Genomic DNA, 17,364 nt, shown 5'->3' with positions numbered 1-17,364 from the left:
ACGGTGGCATATGAAACCCGATAAAACAAAACAGTACTAATAACAACCCTCGGTCGTTTGGGCTTCGCCAGCTCTAAGAAATTTTTAAATGAAATGTTGCTTTAATTATTTTGATCAAAAGCTAAGGGCCTAGCCAAACGAGGAGACATGTCTAGAAACTGTGTCCATGTCGCCCGGAAACACGAAATGTAAGAATTCTTCTCGAAAGGTACCCGCGAAGAAAGAAAGTAATCTAGAGAAACTGACCACTATTCAGTATTATTTAATTTGACCTTCAGAGCTACTACTAAAGCTTGTCAGATCTTTAAGGCTGTAATTGGTTAGATTCTAGAAACCTCCAAATAAAGGCTAATAAATGAAACTTCATTGCTTTGAATCTTTTGCAGTCAATCAGCGGGAAACCAGTTTGCTGATCATCGAAACCGAAGGCCGAAATGCTTGTTAGACGGAATATCACGTTATTTACATTTCCTAAGAACTGTAAACCCCCCCCCCCCCCCAAAAAAAAAAACACACCTTCCATTTTAGCGTCAGGTTAGAAAGAGATGGAAAACTTTAGATGGCGGGCTTTGGATCTAGTACATCTCCTTGAGTGCTCTTGAAGTTCCGTTGAGCGTCCACCTCGAGTGACTCATGTGAAGCTTCTTGACGTACCTTGGCATCAAGCAGGGCACAATTGGTTTAAGATGTTGAGACTGGTTGAACCGCCCTAGCTTTGCACTTATTGTTCTGTTTTGGAGGTGTCATCCAGATAAATAGCTATTACTTGGCGCAAAAGGACGTATCCTACTAATAAACGAAAGATTCCAGCCAGCGGAAAATTTATGAAGTACTCGAAGTGCTCGCTTCTCGTCATCTGTAATTTCTAAAGTGCTCGCTGCTCGCAAGAAAAATTTGACAACTGCTCGTGCTCGTAAAAATAAACATGCTGCTCGCGTGCTCGTAAATGCTCGCAAAGAATATTCGATACCCCTTCCATTGTAAGAAGATGTCACAACCACATAACGTCAGAATGATATATAGCCTGTGAAATATAGCCTGTGTTTGTTTCAAGGTTTTTTAAATTATGATGGTTTTTTGTTTTTCAGATATTTCCAGAGAATCTTCGTTATACAGGATATTTCCATCACTTTAACGGCAAACTGTTGCACAAGGAAGGCTTTCGAATTAGTTCTCCTGAATAAAAACATCGTGACATTTGTTAAAACAGCAATTTACAGTGTTGTTCGCTGTAGCTAATGTTCGATTTCTTCCATTCAGAATGGACTTTGTTGGTTCTGTCCTGGTGTACCGGTTCACAAGGGAATTGCCATTGTTCTTTCTTTGTTTAGGAGTCACTGGTTAGCTGTTGTGCATTGTTCGGTCTTTTGTAACGGCTCTTGTGAACCGGTACACGAGGACAGAACCACTTTGTTTATGAAATATATGAAAACAACTAAACTTAAAACGTGGATAGGCCGATTTGGAACTGGAATTTTATACTCGCCGCCATGTTGGATAGCGTCACGCAATTTTTTGTTACTTGAGGTTACTTCCCACCTTCAAAGGCCGAAAAACTCGTTTTTTCTTTAATTGGGCTAGAGTTAAGTTAGACATTTTACCTAACGTTTACAAAAAGAACAATTTTGAAATCTTAAAAAAAGCGACTGACTTATTTAGGAAAACGTATTTTCAAATAAAAGTAAATAAATCGGGAGGGTGTCATAATCTGGTAAATGGGCGAACCCCCTGGGGGAATATTCGCAGCAATTTCATGTTATTTGCATATTTTATTTAAACGCGCACCTGACGAAATTCACGCGCGAAAGTTCTCTGCTAGTGGAAAATCTTTTCTCGTGGATAAAAAAAAAGAAATTAAAATTAGAGAGGAGTCCCTGGGCAAAGAAAAAGAAATAAAGAGGCCCAAAGAATAGAGAAATGGCACCATTTTGTTGGAAAAAAAATAGTTCTTGCACTCCTCTCCACGCTGGCATCCAAATTACGAACAAAGGAGTCGCCATCAAATCTACATTTGTCGTACCTAAGATTAAAAAGGAAGTTTTCTTTCAATAAGCAAGTACGGTCTTGATACGAAACATAGGCAATCGCCTCAAATCAAATGAAATCATAAATAAATCTACCCGAGGGAACTCATTGCAGCGATAAGGGTATTACTTAAGCTGTCTGTCGACTCACTTTTTTGCTTTTCCGAAGTTTCTCCAGCTTTACCTTTCTTGCCGCGGGCTTTTTCTTTACCAATTTTGCCCATTACTCGACGTTCAACAGAGCGAGATAAAAAAACGTGACGGCTATGCGATACTTTTCCCGGGAAAATCTTGATGCATCGTCATTAACGCCAGGAGGTCCCGTCTTCCCATTGGTTTGCGGTTTTAGGAGACGAGATAATCTCTTGGCGTGGCACTAGTTGTCTGCAAACCTATAGGAGCTAAAATCTCGCATTTGATTTTGAGAGGAATACATCCACTTTGAGCGAATTTATAGGGTATGTAGATTTGACCGATTTTCGTAAAATTTCGCCAAAACATTTCAGGGATAATGACGAAAGAAAGTGTGTCAGGAAATTTTGATATTTGAAATATTTTTCACGTTGTGTCCATTTATGCAACACGTTTCGCATATAGCGCTTTATACTATTACTAAAAATAGATTTTGTTACGTGATAACCTATGAGACCCCCCGCACAGACTCAGACAAACATTGCGACCAGCTTAAGGAAATGTATGAGCGAGAGCTGTAAAATTAAGACAAAACGACGGAAAATTTCGTCAAAAAATTACTTGGCGTTCTAAAAGGAAGCGGCATGGTTGGTACCAAACACTGTTGTTGGGGTGAGTGTAAGACAGACTCAAGACATGCAGATAAATGGCTAAAATCACTCAAAGAGTGAAAGGAATCGGGGATGAAAGTATTCATTCCTTTCCCAAAACCTTCGCGAGACATGGCAAAGTGCAAGCGTTGGCTAGTGGCATGTTCCCGTGATTTTTTTACGGAGAAAAACATAACAAGAAACACTTAAGTTATATTTGTGCTCTTCACTGGCCCGGCGAAAAAGGTCCAACAGCCGAATTTCCCGATCCACTGAAGGCAAATCTAAGACCAGCGCAAGTAAGTTGAGCACATGCTCCTAAGAGGAAAGCACCGAAAGAAAGAGAAAATCCAGCGTCAAAGAAACAGAAATTATTCAATGACAACTGCATAAACATTAACTACATGAACTGGCATTTAATAGAATTACAACCAGTATTGAGCGAAATATACAAAAATCCGCCGCTCGTATCTTACAAAAGAGGGCGATCGCTCAAAGACATACTCGTGAGGGCCAAACTTTGAATAGGCTATTCTAAACGCGCGCTGGGGAGTCGTGTAGGCCTGTCAACCCCCTTTTTACATTGTTTACATCAGAATTTTCTTGAAGAACTTTGGCAGCAAACCATTTTCCGTGATCGATTGCCGGATCAAGGGTGTGATAATTCCCGCATCTCACACAGTCTGTACAAGATCTTCTCGTTTACTGTTAAATTTTAAGCCCTACATTTTAACCACCGTTTTAGCTGGTCTACAGTGTATTCTTCTGGTTCTCTTTCAAATTTAGAGCCAGGAACGCCGTCTTCTTCGGTCAGAACTGTAAGGGAATAAGCGAACTACCCGCCATTTCCCTTGTAGCTCTCAAAGAAGTGGAGTTTGTTTGTCTGAGTCACGCGGGGGGTCTAAAATTTCATGACGTCATTAGTATAAAGCACTACTCTAACTTGAGATGCGGATATCTAGACAACCATTCAGAATATCGGAAAAGCCTGAGACACTTTTGTTGATTGATGCCTTGTGAATACGACTGTACACCCATTTTGCTCGTGCTGCGGGATTCGATACCCGATAAACTCAATAGAAGGACCCTTGCTTTTTTCACGTCTTACCAGCTCCTGATACTCCTTGGATGAAAAAATCGCCTAAAGTATACTTTTGTCGTAAACTGCATTTCTTAAACCTTCTTTTGATGTATAGTTTGTTAGGGTTTTCTTGAAACTTGCGCGCGTACGAATTTTTTTCCGAAGGACACTTACGAAGGTGGGAAGTAACCTTAATATTCCGGCGACTGCGAACATGGGAAATGAGAGGTAAATGGACTCCCTTGGGTAGGATTCTTTGAATGAACGCTCGCACAGTTCTGAAGAAATTGCACAGGTATTCGCCTGGGTTAAGAATGCAGTTGTTCCATAATAAATTGGGCAAAAGCTGTTTATCACAGACGAAAATTTAGTTATCCTCTATGTATTTAATAATGTATGAGTGGGTGGCCGTTTCGTACTTGAGTGAAGCGTTGAGTATGTTCCACTTAGGCCCCGTCCACACTAATCCGTTTTCAAACGAAAACGGAGCTGTTTTGCTCCGGATACGGCTATCGTTTACACTACAGCGCCGAAAATGATCACCGAAGACGGAGCCATTCGAAAACGCTCTCCAGAGTGGAGCGATTTGAAAACGATACTTTTTGAAAACGTTGTTTTCTAGTGTGGACTGAGAAAACGATGCTCTCCGAAAACGGTGACGTCATCAAAATAGACACGATCGGGCGCGAGACCACTCGAGCGTGAGTATCCAAAATGGCGGACAGACGCTACCACGTGGCTTCTCTCTTGATCGGAATGATTTCCAGTCTTTTGACGCTCTTGCATGCGCATTTAACCCTGCTGAGGCGCCACTTAAATTTCACAAGAAGGGAACAAGCCGGATATTTCAAGGGTCCTGACCTTGTCAGCTTCGGGAAAAACGAAAATAAAACGACTCCCTCGAAGCCCGCCAAAACCTCGAAGGTTTTGGACAAGACCTGGACGAACTTCAGTATGGCGGGACAACTTTGTCGCTAAAAAAGTAGTGGAGGAAGAGAGGGGGGAACTTTCCGCATGAGTAGGATCTCTCTTTACGCTCTTGCTGTCGAACTGAGGCCGTATGTCGAGGGAGAGGAAACAAGAATGAGGTCCCCGATCGACGTGGTAAAGAAAGTTGCCATATCTCTTTACTACTTGAGTGACGAAGATCGTTTTCGAAAGACCGCGAATGCCTTTGGCATTTCACGGCAGTCTGTTTCCAAAGTAGTACGAGAGGTTTGCAAAGCGATTGCTATTCACTTTGGACCAGAATAAATTCATTCGCCCTCTACAGAATAATAATAATAATAATAATGAACGTTCTTAATACGCATTTAAGAATCTCAATGCGCTTACAATAAATAACTAAGGTTGAGATCGGACGTCAGCATTATCAGGCGCCTCTGGCAGCCGCTTTAGTCCATGTAACGACCTCACCTTTTCCCACCCATCCCACCCCAGGGGAGGACATCCATCACACAGTAATCTCGTGCGTGGGAAATTAACGTCTCCTACCCCTAACCCTGCAGGAGACGGGACCTCCATTTATTCGTCCCTATCCGAGAAGACTAGAATATCTAACCATTTCTTGATGTTGAGAAAGGAAGCATATTCTTCTCAGTTAATTTTAAGACCCTGAGTGTTGGTCCGGCCGGTATTGAACTCTCGACCTCCCGCACAGCAGTCCGGCGCTCTCCCAATTGAGCTAACCAGGATGTAAAAGACTTAGTTGCAAGATTTCACCTAGCCCATGGCTTTCCTCAGTGCTGAGGGGCAATCGACGGCACCCACGTCGAAATTACGCAGCCAAAGGCAAACAGTACAGAATATATAAACAGAATAATAATGATAATAATAATAATAATAATAATAATAGTAATAATTATAATAATAATAATAATAATAATAATAAACAATCTTTAAGGAGGAAGCGCCCGTCGCGTAAATACGTGGTTTTCAGGGAGGTCCTCCCTAGAAATAAAAAGTATCAAAAGCTTAAATAAGAAATACAATTGTCACAGATCTACAACGGCGTATATCTAAAGTCTTATCCATCATTTAAAGTATTTATCCATTAAGAATCTTGTAAGGTTTTCCTTAAAAATTGTGCATGGCATTGGCCTTCTTAAAAATACTGGGAGGGACATCCAGTCATTTATAAAACGAAAGTAGGACACCCTCTTTCCGCATTCCGTTTTAGGTTTAGGCAATCTAGGTAAGTAGCCATTTCTAGTGTTGTAGCCATGCGAACTTCTCAATGTCGATTTAAAACTTTCAAAATGTTGCGGAATGTCTCCTTTGATTGCATTTTCTACGGTGGTACAACGATGAAATAGACGTCTTCCAGCCAGAGGGAGCTAATTCAGACAATTCAGAGCTTCTGAAGAAGACATCTTGCCTAATTGAATTTTCTTCGCAAATTTGTTCTGAAAACTTTGCAATTTTTCCATTTCTGATTTTAGGCCGGGTTGATCTCTCGACACTGTGTCGGCATAGTCTAGGTGTGGCAGCACTAGCCCATTGTAGAAGGCTATGCGAGCTCTATTGTCTAACATATGAAATATGCGATTAAACAAAGAAAGACGATAACCTAATTTCTTTAGCAAATTGCTTATATGTAGCTTCCAGTTCCATTTTGCATCCGTTGTCACTCCCAGATATTTGAATGACTGCACGCGATCGATTTGTGTACCATTTGGTTGCAACTCAAAGTCTTCAAATAAGGATAGCATCCTTTTACTGCCTGCCAGCATAAATTTGGTCTTCTTGACATTTATAGTCAACCTGTTATCAGTGTACCAGTTACTGATTTCAGTGAATTCACGTTCCAGAGCAATTTGAAGTTCTTGACGTGTTGATGCGTCACAAAATAGAACAGCATCATCTGCATACAAAATCATCCGGGTCTCTTTAACAGCATTTGGCAGGCTATTAATGTACAGATTAAATAGCAAGGGACCCAAAATGCTGCCTTGCGGCACGCCAAGTGTGATGGTATGTGGCTGTGATAATTCTCCGTTTATCAAAACACTTTGCTGTCTATGAGCAAGATATGATCTGAACCATCTTAAAGATCTTTCAGACAGTCCTAAATTCTCGAGCTTGCGTAGTAGCACTTTGTGGTTCAGAGTCAAACGCCTTGGAATTATCGACAAACAGTAGACCAGTTACTTAACCTTTGTCTATAGATTGAAGAACCCAGTTGTTCAATTGTGAGATAGCTTTTTCAGTGCTATGCCCACGCCTAAAGCCATACTGGTGTTGATACAGAAAATCTAGCTGATGCAGATGGGCATTCAATTGGGAATGCACCACTCTTTCGACGACTTTACTCAATAGTGGCACTACAGAGATAGGCCGATAGTTCTCAACTTGCAGTTGATCATCAGACTTATATAACGAGTAACACGTGCAAATTTCCACAGATCAGGGAGGATGCTATCGCTAATTGATCTGTTCACAAGATAGGTGATTGACGGAGCAAGCTCCGCCTCAGCATCTTTTAGCAGCCTTACGCGTGCTGGAATTCTGTCAAGTCCAGCTGCCTTATTAACTTTCAAAGAATGCAAAATACTTTGAACAGTGTTCTGTTCAACCCGTTGAAAGTCCAAGATGGATTTGATATCACTCTGCTCGTTTGCTTCTTTCACTGTTTCATACTTCTTCCATGCGTCCTTACTCACAGAGCGCAATCGAACAGCAACTTTGCTGCCAATAGCAGCGAGAAACTTGTTGAATTTTGTTGCTATGCTTTTTGGCTCCGATACTAAAGGTTTCCCGTTATGTACTTGAAAAGGAGAGCCCCACTGGTTATTGGAACCAATCACGGAGTTAAGCGAGCGCCACATGTCCTTAGGATTCTCAGCTGACTCAATTAGATTTTTGTAGTGGAATGCCTCCGCTGATTTTATCTTTCTGTTCGTAAAGTTTTTCAATCTACGATACTCATTCCACTGTTCCTGATTGCCATATCTCTTCGCAACTCTTAATGCATAGTGTCTTTCAGCCATCAGTTCTTTAAGATCATTAGTGATCCAAGGTTTAGACGCATGTTTTGTTCTAATTATCTTTAAAGGAGCATGCTGATTTGCAACATCAACAAAAAGATTATTCCAGGCGACTACAGCATCATTAATATCGTCAAAAGACTCTATAACACTCCAGGGAACGCTAGCAACGTCTTTTCGAAAATGGTTTTTATCGCAGTGTTTAAAAGATCTTACGTCGCGGATTTCCACGTGAGCTTTGCAAACTCCGGCTTTCTTTACTACGAAAGTAACAGAATGATCACTTGCTCCGAATTCCTGGACTCCATGCGAGACAATACGGTGAGTGTTATTAACAAACACAAGATCAATTGTCGTCCTTGTGAATTCCGTCACGCGTACGTGTGGGCTTTTTGACGAGTTGACTCAGACCATGGAGACGAGTCGTTTGCATTAATTTTATGGTATATTTGCATGGTTTCAGGGCAATAACGCGTTGAAATCTCCCATAATGATCAAATCCTTTACCATTTCGTCGTCCAATTTAGCGAGAAACTCCTGTTCCAGGCCTAAGATCTCAACGGAACGCACATGTAGATGAGATAGTAAAGAAAGTCAAAAAGCGGCTTTACTTCTTACGCCAATTAAAGCGTGCCCAGGTTAAGTCTAAAGGTCGGCACACACGAGGGGACTAGTCCCTGCGACTAGTCCCAGCGACCAGTTTCATGCGACTAGTCCCTTCGTGTGAACTACACATTTCTGTGGTCGCAGGGACCAAAATTTGATCCCTGCGACTGGTCGCACGAATTCAAACTGGTTTGAATTCGTGCGACCAGTCGTAGGGACTTGTCGCATGAAACAAATGTTTGCCCCTTCGTGTGAACTGTTTGTGCGAACAGTCCCTGCGACTAAACGGTAAATAAGCCAATCACGGGTCAGTATGATGCGTGACTTCCGGTATTTGCAAACATTGCAGTTTCTATGAATTTTCCCTGACTTCTAGATTTCTACAACTGAAGAATAAAAAACTACTAGTTTTGTAAACATATACAGATGCCTTGGAGCCGTTTTAATAGAATTTTTTACCCTATTTGACTCTGTGTCTGTTAAAAACAAAATAAAAAAAACAAAAAAGAAACACGTAAAAGCATGAATAATCCGACTGAATAAGTGTAGTTCGTTTGCGTTGATGTTTAATAGTGCTAAAATGAAAAGTTACCAAATTTTAATTGTTTTCGTGTGACGCGCCAAACTAAGAGACATCATTTGCCTCTTAATTTTCCTATGTTCTTGTGCAATTGAGTGCCCTCGTGTGAACGCCTTAAGGGACTAGTCCCTGCTACCGGTCCCCTCGTGTAAACCCTTCAAAGACTTATCGCCGGGACTAGTCGCACGGACTAGTCGCAGGGACTAGTCCCCTCGTGTGTGCCGACCTTAAGGATCTTACTGTATGAGATCTGTTATGGAATACGCATGCGCGCTCTTTCACAGCAGCCTACCTCAATATTTATCAGTTGATTTAGAAAGATGCCAGAAGCGCGCATTACATATAATTTTCCCTGATAAAGAATATGACGAGGCGCTATCGTGTACTGGGCTTATCTCGCTGCATGAGCGGCGTGAGAATGTCGCCAACAAGCTCTTTTCTAACGTTCTTGTACCAAATCACAAGCTGCATAAGCTCCTGCCACCCAAGAATGTATCTTGGGTGGAATCAAGGAAAATCGCGCTTTCAATTTACCTGTGGTTCGTACGAACAGGTGCCATGATAGTTTAATCGTTCATCATTTACGCACGCTTTATAGAAGCTGACTCTATCTATGTTACCTAATTTTTAATATTTTAAAAGTATGTTACCATTTTTATATATTTCTTAAATTTGTAAATGAATACGTAATTCAACCTTCGGTTGCAATGTTTTTTTCAAATAAACTATCTGTCTAAGATAAATTTCTCTTGATTCATACTTGGTGGTTTATACATCACAGCAAATATCGTGTTCTTAGCCTTTTCTGGACATATTTCTACGCATACCATTTCTAAACAGTCAGTTTCTAAGTCACTTCTCCGCTTGCTTGGCCATTTGCTCCTTACAAAAACGGCGCAACCACCACTATTTCGATTTCTATCTTTTGTGTAGCACGTATAACCCAAAGGACATATCTTACTATCGAGCAATGTACAATCCAGACGCGATTCTGTCACCGCAAACACATCCAATGCTTCTTTCTCCATTAGTACTTCGGCGTCGGTAGTGTCCCGCAAAGTTGCAATATTTACATGAGCAAATTTCATTCCTCTCTTCTTAAGATTTGCATGAAGATCTTTATTTATCCTTCCACTGGGCTTTCCTTCTTTTACTCCTGTGTTAATTGTTTCATGTGACTTGCGGACTGGTGTATCGAAGCCAGGTGATAAACAAGTTATGCATTCCCAAGCCAGAGAAGGTTCGCAAAGTTCATCATATTTCGTTCTCTTCATACTGATACACTTAGCATGAAACCACTTGTCACATGAATCGCATTGTATCGTCATCTGATTCTTTCGACATCTTTTAGTTCAAACAGCGCAACCATCTGTCACCGGCCCTGGATTCTCCTGTATATCTCCTTTAACAGAACCATGTAAGTTGCACAGACAGTGATATTTGCAAATTTCAGTGCGGCCATACATTTCAAAGATGGCGGCACAAGTGCTTCACGTCGGAACCTCCGAGTCGGACTAGAATTTCGCGTTGGATACTGCTTAATATCCAAACTCGTCGACACAGTGATACTGCAGGACGTCTTACCGAAACCACGGTTAGGTTTTAAAGAGTGTAGGACAATTGTCATTAGTAGCCAAGCCAAGAATATCAGACAACATCGATAGCCCGCCATTGTTCTGAACAACCATTATTCATTAAAAGGGCGCTACAGTCTCAACATTCAGGCTACTTGTAACTATGATTATCGCTTTATTGATGTTGTAATTCAGTGGCCAGGCAGTGTCCATGATGCCAGGGTATTTCAAAATTCCCTACTGAACCAAATCTCCAGAGATGGCATCATACTACGATGCAAGCGGATTATAGCTCCTGATGAAGACCCTATTCCAGCATTCCTACTTGGAGACCCTGCCTACCCGATAATGCCCTACGTGATGAAAGAATATTCTAATGGTGGAGCAACAGTCCAAGAACAGTACTTCGAGATGACTCTATGTCAGTCTAGGATGGTGATCTAATGTGCTTTTGGTAGACTAAAGGCAAGATTTGGCTGTCTTAAAAAGAGCCATGGACAGAAACTTGGACGAGCTTCCATATATGATCTATGCTTGCTTTGTTCTTCACAATTTTTGTGAGGTGAAAAAGGAGAAAATTGGAGAGAACAAAGTTTTGGCATCCATTGCCTTTGATAAACACTTCCAGCCACCGCTAAATACAAAACATTCCATAACAGACAGCAACGAGGCAGAGGGAAAAAGAGTCAGGAGAGTCCTAACTAAGTATTTTGATCCTTGACCATTTCTCTATTACACAGGAAGCTGCAATATGTTATGATCGTTATAAATTTACCTATAATACACTATTGGCCGTAATCACACTCTCCCACTTTGGTTAAAAATTTTTGATACACACTTCTGTCATGAGAGTGGGTGTTGCTGTCATGCAAAAGCTCAATATCATGATGAGACTTTTGAGTATTTGTATGAAAGTCCTACACTCACGTCAGAAGTGTGTTACAAATATTGACTGGCTTTAATAATGTTGGTAATGTGTTCCTATAATAGATCATTAAAGTGGTTGAGTTGTAACTCTGCCATGTGTGTAAACACCAACTCAAAGAAAGCTCTGCTTGTAGGGAAGCGATTTTTAGCACTCACGAGTTTCTGGCCACAAGCGACAATATCAATAGCTTTTTGTTCATGTTGCTTTGTTGTCATTTGCACACTGTAGCATGGTTTCCATTTATTCAACCTAGGCCCAAAGCAATGAAAGAAGTTAAAAATTGTTGTTGCAAACAGAAAAGGTTGAACTTTTGTGATCTGGGATGCATGTTTCATAGCCCATAGTGCTTTATGGGGCAAGTAATTTTGTAGTGCATACACTGTAAAAATTTCCCGCACAGGACACTATTTGCTGATTACAGAAAAGGGCTCTCCCATGGGGTACCACAGAATGCAACCTCCATTGAAATTGTGTATACAGTTTATCAAAAACGCAATTCTCTTGATTTGGTTCTTCTTATGGTAATGTGTTTCTTTTTTTTTTTTTTTTGTAAAGATGTATAGTCATCAAAGACTAAACAAATAAAGAGAACTGAAAGAAAAAATATTTTGACATGAGTTTTATTCAATGCTCAACCACCCATCGATATATTTTTAAACAGGGATAGGCCCTTTCACAATATTTTATATATTTCAGTATCAACAAAAACTTTCTTGGGATGGTTGGGGGTTATTAACTGAGACCCTATCTGAATAAACAATATGAATAAATATGGGTCACAAAACTGTTTCATGACAGTAAAATTGGATCATTTAAAATTACTGATACTCAACAATATAGTAGTAAATATTTTAAGAGGTGGTAATGAACTTAGATTTTGGGTTCAATTAAAGGGAAGTTGATTATCTTGGGAGTATAGAGCCTGTGTATACGAAAATTGTCTGTTGTCGCTACCAGACTCTCGGAGCGGTGCCACATTAGGATAGGACTGGTGGGGCTGATAGTGAGGATGCATGGGTGGCTGTGGTGGGCTCAGCATTATCTGTCTCAGCATAGCAAACACCTCTGCTATGGAGCCTGTTAGCTTTCCCATATTGGTCAGCAGCCTCCCAATCTGATTTAAGTTTTCTTTATCAACTTCTTCCATTCTAGTGATCAGTTTCTTCTTTATTTCGAATTCTTCCTGAGTAATACTTAGCATTTGGTTATCTACAGGGAGTTTTCTCTTCAACTCTTCTTGTTTGTAGCACTTCAGCTTCGAATTAAGTTGCTCCCGCCGATGCTTGATGGTGCTACTGGTCGGAGTTGCATCATCTTGTGCTCCCTCTTCATCTTCTGGGCTTTCGCTTTCATTATCATTTACGTCCACCGTTGCAAGGGTATCAGGAGCACCTTCTACGTCAATATCATCAATTAATGTACTTGATTCTAAGCCGGAACTTATCGTATTTGTCGCTGGCGAGCCGCCCCATATTTCTTGTCAGAGCTCGTAATACAGCAAGACGACGCGGCCATGTCCACTCTTCCTTCCCGAGTCGACTGCTTGTCTAAACTTCGTGTGAACTGCCTTTAGCTTCGTGGATAGTGTAGCCTGAGTTATATCCTCCGGTTTATGAGGGTATTCCTTTCCTAAAGCAGCCACATTTTCGCTGCTAGGATACTCTGCTTGAAACATATCCAAGATGTCGCCATACTTCGACTGGACGGACTCCCAATCTACACTCTCGGTGCTTTTCTGCACTTTGTATTCGTTTGTGACTTTCAGAAGTAGCTCGACTTCATCATCAGTCCATGTGCCGAAACAGCCTGTTTTAGGTTTTGGTTGCTTTCCAGCTGTTCTTGGCATCGTTTAGAAGGAAAATATCAAAGAATTCTAAACCACAACAACACTCAACAGCAAAGAATCAAGAATAGCGCATGCGTCGAGTTCATTCGAGCATGCGCACTGAGGATATAAAAGGGTTTTTAAAACGGATACGGCCTTGTAGGGTGGCGGACGAAACGATACGAAAACGATAAGTGTAGACGTAAATCTTTCTGAAAACAGAGCAAAACAGCTCTGTTTTCGTTTGAAAACGGATTAGTGTGTGCTTTGCCCAAGAATTCCATCAAATCGATTCTCTCCAGGCTGTGATTTGACACGTGAACATTGACTACAATAATCGCATGTACAGTAGACTTTGATCAGTCCTTTTTCGAAGCGAAGACGAAGACGAGGTTGTGTCTACGAAGTCATTTTGTTGTATTTTAGGAGGAATCAATTAAATCAATCAATTGCAATACAATTCATGAAGTTTACAACAGCACTTCGATGATAATGGATACCACTGAGATTATTTATACCGTGCACGGCAAGAAAGTCTAAGACATTAGCGAACGTCACGCTTGGCTTTTAACGAATTTCATCTCTGACATTAAAAAAAAGGATAATCTTGATTCCAAGAATATTTGCACATTACCTTGAGCATGTCTTATTTTTTAGGCTTTCTCAACTTTAATAGTTTCGGACACTAGTGTTGTTATAAATTATCGCCTACGTTGTAAACTTCTTCAAATGAATTTTCAGAGTGCTTCTAACCTCGTATAATCTCTGAAAGTTATCTCCAAGAGGCATGGGCGATCAGATAGAACCGCTGGGTTTAAAAGAATTTCATCTGGGAAAGGATGTAAGGAAAGAAATGATGGACGTTCTTCCTAAATTGCCGGCTTGGAAAGAGGATATCTTTGTTGCGTCCTATCCACGATCAGGTTCGTTTAAACGTCAGGGGTCTTTTCTGTTAAAGTGAAAATCATTGTAACGCAATATATGATTTGTTCGGGTGTCTTATTCAAACTGAGCACTAGGTTTGTCGTCCTCACTTTAACTACACTGAGCTTGTAAAGGCAGCAAGACCTGCATAAAGCAACCACAACAACAAAAACAACATCTACAACAGAAACGAAGATATTTACATTGTAATCAGGCCTCGTTTGATTTTAAGAACAAACAACAATAACAACAAATGAAAGCAAGAAAAACAACTGTAACGACAGGAATACATGAACTATACAGCAAGCCGACCTTTTCGTATCGGTTTAGCGCGCAGTGTAGTAAGTTTTGCGTTCAGAAGAATTTATCATCAATTCTTCAGTTTGAATTTAGTTGAATAATGTTCCAACAAACGATAAAATTTTGACTCTACAATGTGTGGAGTCGCTGAAAATCAGTTTTAATACTAATTACTTGCTTAATTTGAAAACAATGGGGTCTATTTATGTGATACTAAAAAAGATTTTAAAAAATAGAAATTATTTTACCCCAATATACACTTCCAATCAAAGAGGTGGTGGTGCTAACCCTTAGAAAATGGCAGAATTATAAATTCCCTGAAATTGTGCAGGTTTCTGTTTTTTTTTTTTTTTTTGTTTTTTTTTTTTTTTTATGCCAGGTTCCACTTGGACTCAGGAAATTGTCTGGCAAATTCTTCATGACGGTCAAATCGACCAGCGTCGATTGGATGAGCGAGTGCCTTTTGTAGAAGGGATGATTCTGGGCATTAAATCTTATCCCTATACTGTGACGGATGCTAAGTCCGCCGTTAAAGTGTTTACCAGCTTCCCTAAGCCTCGTGTATTTAAAACTCATCTTCCTTATAGCTTGGTACCGATGGGCTTCGATGAAGCTAACAAGCCTCGATACATTTATGTAATGCGCAATCCCAAAGATGTGTTTGTGTCTATATATAATCATCGTCGCAACATGCCCTATTTGGTGGAAATTCCTACTTGGGATGAGGCCTTCAAACGTCTTATTACAGGAGATTGTAAGTATAACCCATTTGACCATGTTCAATGACAACAGCTTTAGGATCTAACCAACCCAAACATGACCACGTATGAAACTAATTACTCTCTACCATAACAAGCGAGTAAGATGTCTAACACAGTAATAAGGAAATCCGCGAACCGAGCCAAGTTCAAGCACACACTAAAAATAAAAGATCAAAACTATAAATGTACCAAAACAATACGTAGACGCAAAAGGCAAGGCTTGACAAAACAAAAAGCTTAACTAAAAAAGTCTCAAAATAACAACTTCCAATTTACCTCACAACACGTCCATCATCTTTCGAAATTCAAAACAAATCAAATTCAGGAAATGAAAAAGTTTTAAAGGACGCTAGGGCGACGAAAAGAAAAATGTAAAGTTGTGCATTCTAATAAAAGCCTTTTCTTTATTTCCTTCCATTGCACAGCTGCATTTGGCTTGCATTTTGATCACGTGTTAGGCTGGTGGAAGCAAAGGGACGATCCCAACATTTTGTTTCTTACATACGAGGAAAGAATAAAGGTAAAAAACATTTTAAACTATTCATGGATCTTGAAGCCCAAGTATTCATTTTATCATGGAATCCTACATTTCGCTCCGACAATTTTTTAACCCTCTTACAATTTCAGGTTTTTAAAATTTGCTACTGCGGCGATCTACCTCCAAAGACCTCGTGCATGGCTCTTTTTCGTGAATTCATCAATCTTTAAAAAGGATAGCTTTCGTAGCAAGCAGGTACCAGACGAATAACGAGCCTGTAGAAAATCGTAAGGTGGTTAATTTTGCAAGATTTTAGCCTGGAGGCGTGACAGTTCTAAATGATTTTAATGCCAGATGAAACTGAGTCGGGTTGTAATCATGTGGCTTTTTTCCCTGCGTTTCTTTAATTTTTGTTATCGAAAGTAAATAAATTCTGCTCTTAAACTTATGAAATTTTATTTATTTAGGATCCAGAAGATGCTGTTCAAAAGATAGCAAAATTCATTGGTAAAGAGATTTCTCTTGAAACACGTGACCTCATTGTCCGACAAACGTCCTTCGACGCCATGAAGAGCTCTAATTACACACCAATTTTGCTTGGTTTGAAGGAATGAAAGGGGACGGTTTTATCAGAAAGGGACGAGTAGGAGGATGGAAAGATTACTTTACTGAAGAACAGAATGAGTTGTTTGATAAAATTTTCAGCGAAAGGGTAGGAGCTGGTGAGACTGAAGCTAAATTAAGAGAACTGTTGTCACTGTAGTAGCCCGGAAATTAAACAAAAACGCAATTTGTAATATTAAACACGGGGAACAGGACTAAATTTTGACTTCCTTTGAAAAGTAACTTTATAGAGTTTAACAACGACGTTTATGGCAAAGGTAAATGGACAAAATGAATTCACATGTTATTGAATTATTCTACTTCTTTCCAAATCAACGCCGTTGTACGCAAAAGGATACTTGAGGTTGATAAACAAATATTTGTACTCGTTTTGGGCGTTATTTGTACTTTACGAAGCACAGTTGGATAATAAACGAGCATATTTTTGCGCCAGATAAAGGCTCTTCTGTTTATTATTCTTCAAATAATTTTGCAACGCGTGATAAATAAGCCCTGTTTTATCTGGTCAATCACGAGGTGCTTTTAGGCCAATAACGTGAAAGCAAAAATGTTTGATGGATTATAATCCCGGTTATTTGTAAAAATACTGAGGGGGCCTCTATTAGTCTGGGTACTGCCTCTTCATTGTCATGTTCGTGTAATGATGCGTTACGAGATGGCGTTGTGAGGAGTTTTCGTTGTAATAAAGGCTGATAGTTTCTAAAGAAACTGTTTGGGGCTGCGTCGGTGGGGGTAACGAAATAATTTGAATATATCAACAAATAGGTTTATATACTACTGCAATTGATGAAAAATGAAGTCTTGCAAATAGTTCTTATTGGTTTCGTAGTTCTGGGCAAAAGCTCTTTGTCCCAGAGGAAAATTTAGTTATCCTCTAACGATTTAATCAGG

The 17,364-nt window shown here is 40.1% G+C and overlaps 3 protein-coding genes across 3 annotated transcripts; 1 reads left to right on the top strand and 2 right to left on the bottom strand.

The window, feature by feature from the left end:
- Positions 1 to 6,223: 6,223 nt before the first annotated feature.
- LOC148733039 (uncharacterized) lies at positions 6,224 to 6,766 on the bottom strand. Its single transcript, XM_088757949.1, has one exon. The coding sequence runs from the start codon at positions 6,764 to 6,766 to the stop codon at positions 6,224 to 6,226; it is 543 nt and encodes a 180-aa protein (XP_088614075.1).
- Positions 6,767 to 7,210: 444 nt separating this feature from the next.
- Positions 7,211 to 10,387, bottom strand: LOC111343596 (uncharacterized). The gene is made up of 2 exons (XM_088757948.1): positions 9,820 to 10,387; positions 7,211 to 8,133 (listed from the first exon to the last, which is right to left on the bottom strand). Exons 1-2 carry the CDS (start codon positions 10,385 to 10,387, stop codon positions 7,211 to 7,213), a joined length of 1,491 nt encoding a protein of 496 aa, XP_088614074.1.
- A 3,786-nt stretch (positions 10,388 to 14,173) lies between these two features.
- Positions 14,174 to 16,911, top strand: LOC111343608 (sulfotransferase 1C2). The gene is given in 5 exon segments (XM_022950786.2): positions 14,174 to 14,309; positions 14,990 to 15,364; positions 15,797 to 15,891; positions 16,317 to 16,430; positions 16,433 to 16,911. Coding segments are annotated over 5 exon segments (900 nt in total). The 3' UTR covers positions 16,613 to 16,911.
- Positions 16,912 to 17,364: the final 453 nt, after the last annotated feature.

The sequence above is a fragment of the Stylophora pistillata genome, chromosome 4 (genome assembly GCF_964205215.1).
Source record: "Stylophora pistillata chromosome 4, jaStyPist1.2, whole genome shotgun sequence".
Lineage (NCBI taxonomy): Eukaryota > Metazoa > Cnidaria > Anthozoa > Scleractinia > Pocilloporidae > Stylophora > Stylophora pistillata.
Note: the sequence above shows the minus strand (reverse complement) of the source record. Positions and strands in the feature narration are given on the sequence as shown.

Coding starts and splice junctions, on each gene's coding strand:
- LOC148733039 (XM_088757949.1), bottom strand. CDS start 6,766: ATGATTTTGTATGCAGATGATGCTGTTCTATTTTGTGACGCATCAACA.
- LOC111343596 (XM_088757948.1), bottom strand. CDS start 10,387: ATGACGATACAATGCGATTCATGTGACAAGTGGTTTCATGCTAAGTGT. Junction 8,134..9,819: donor TGTGATGTATAAACCACCAA/GTATGAATCAAG, acceptor TTACTTTCGTAG/TAAAGAAAGCCGGAGTTTGC.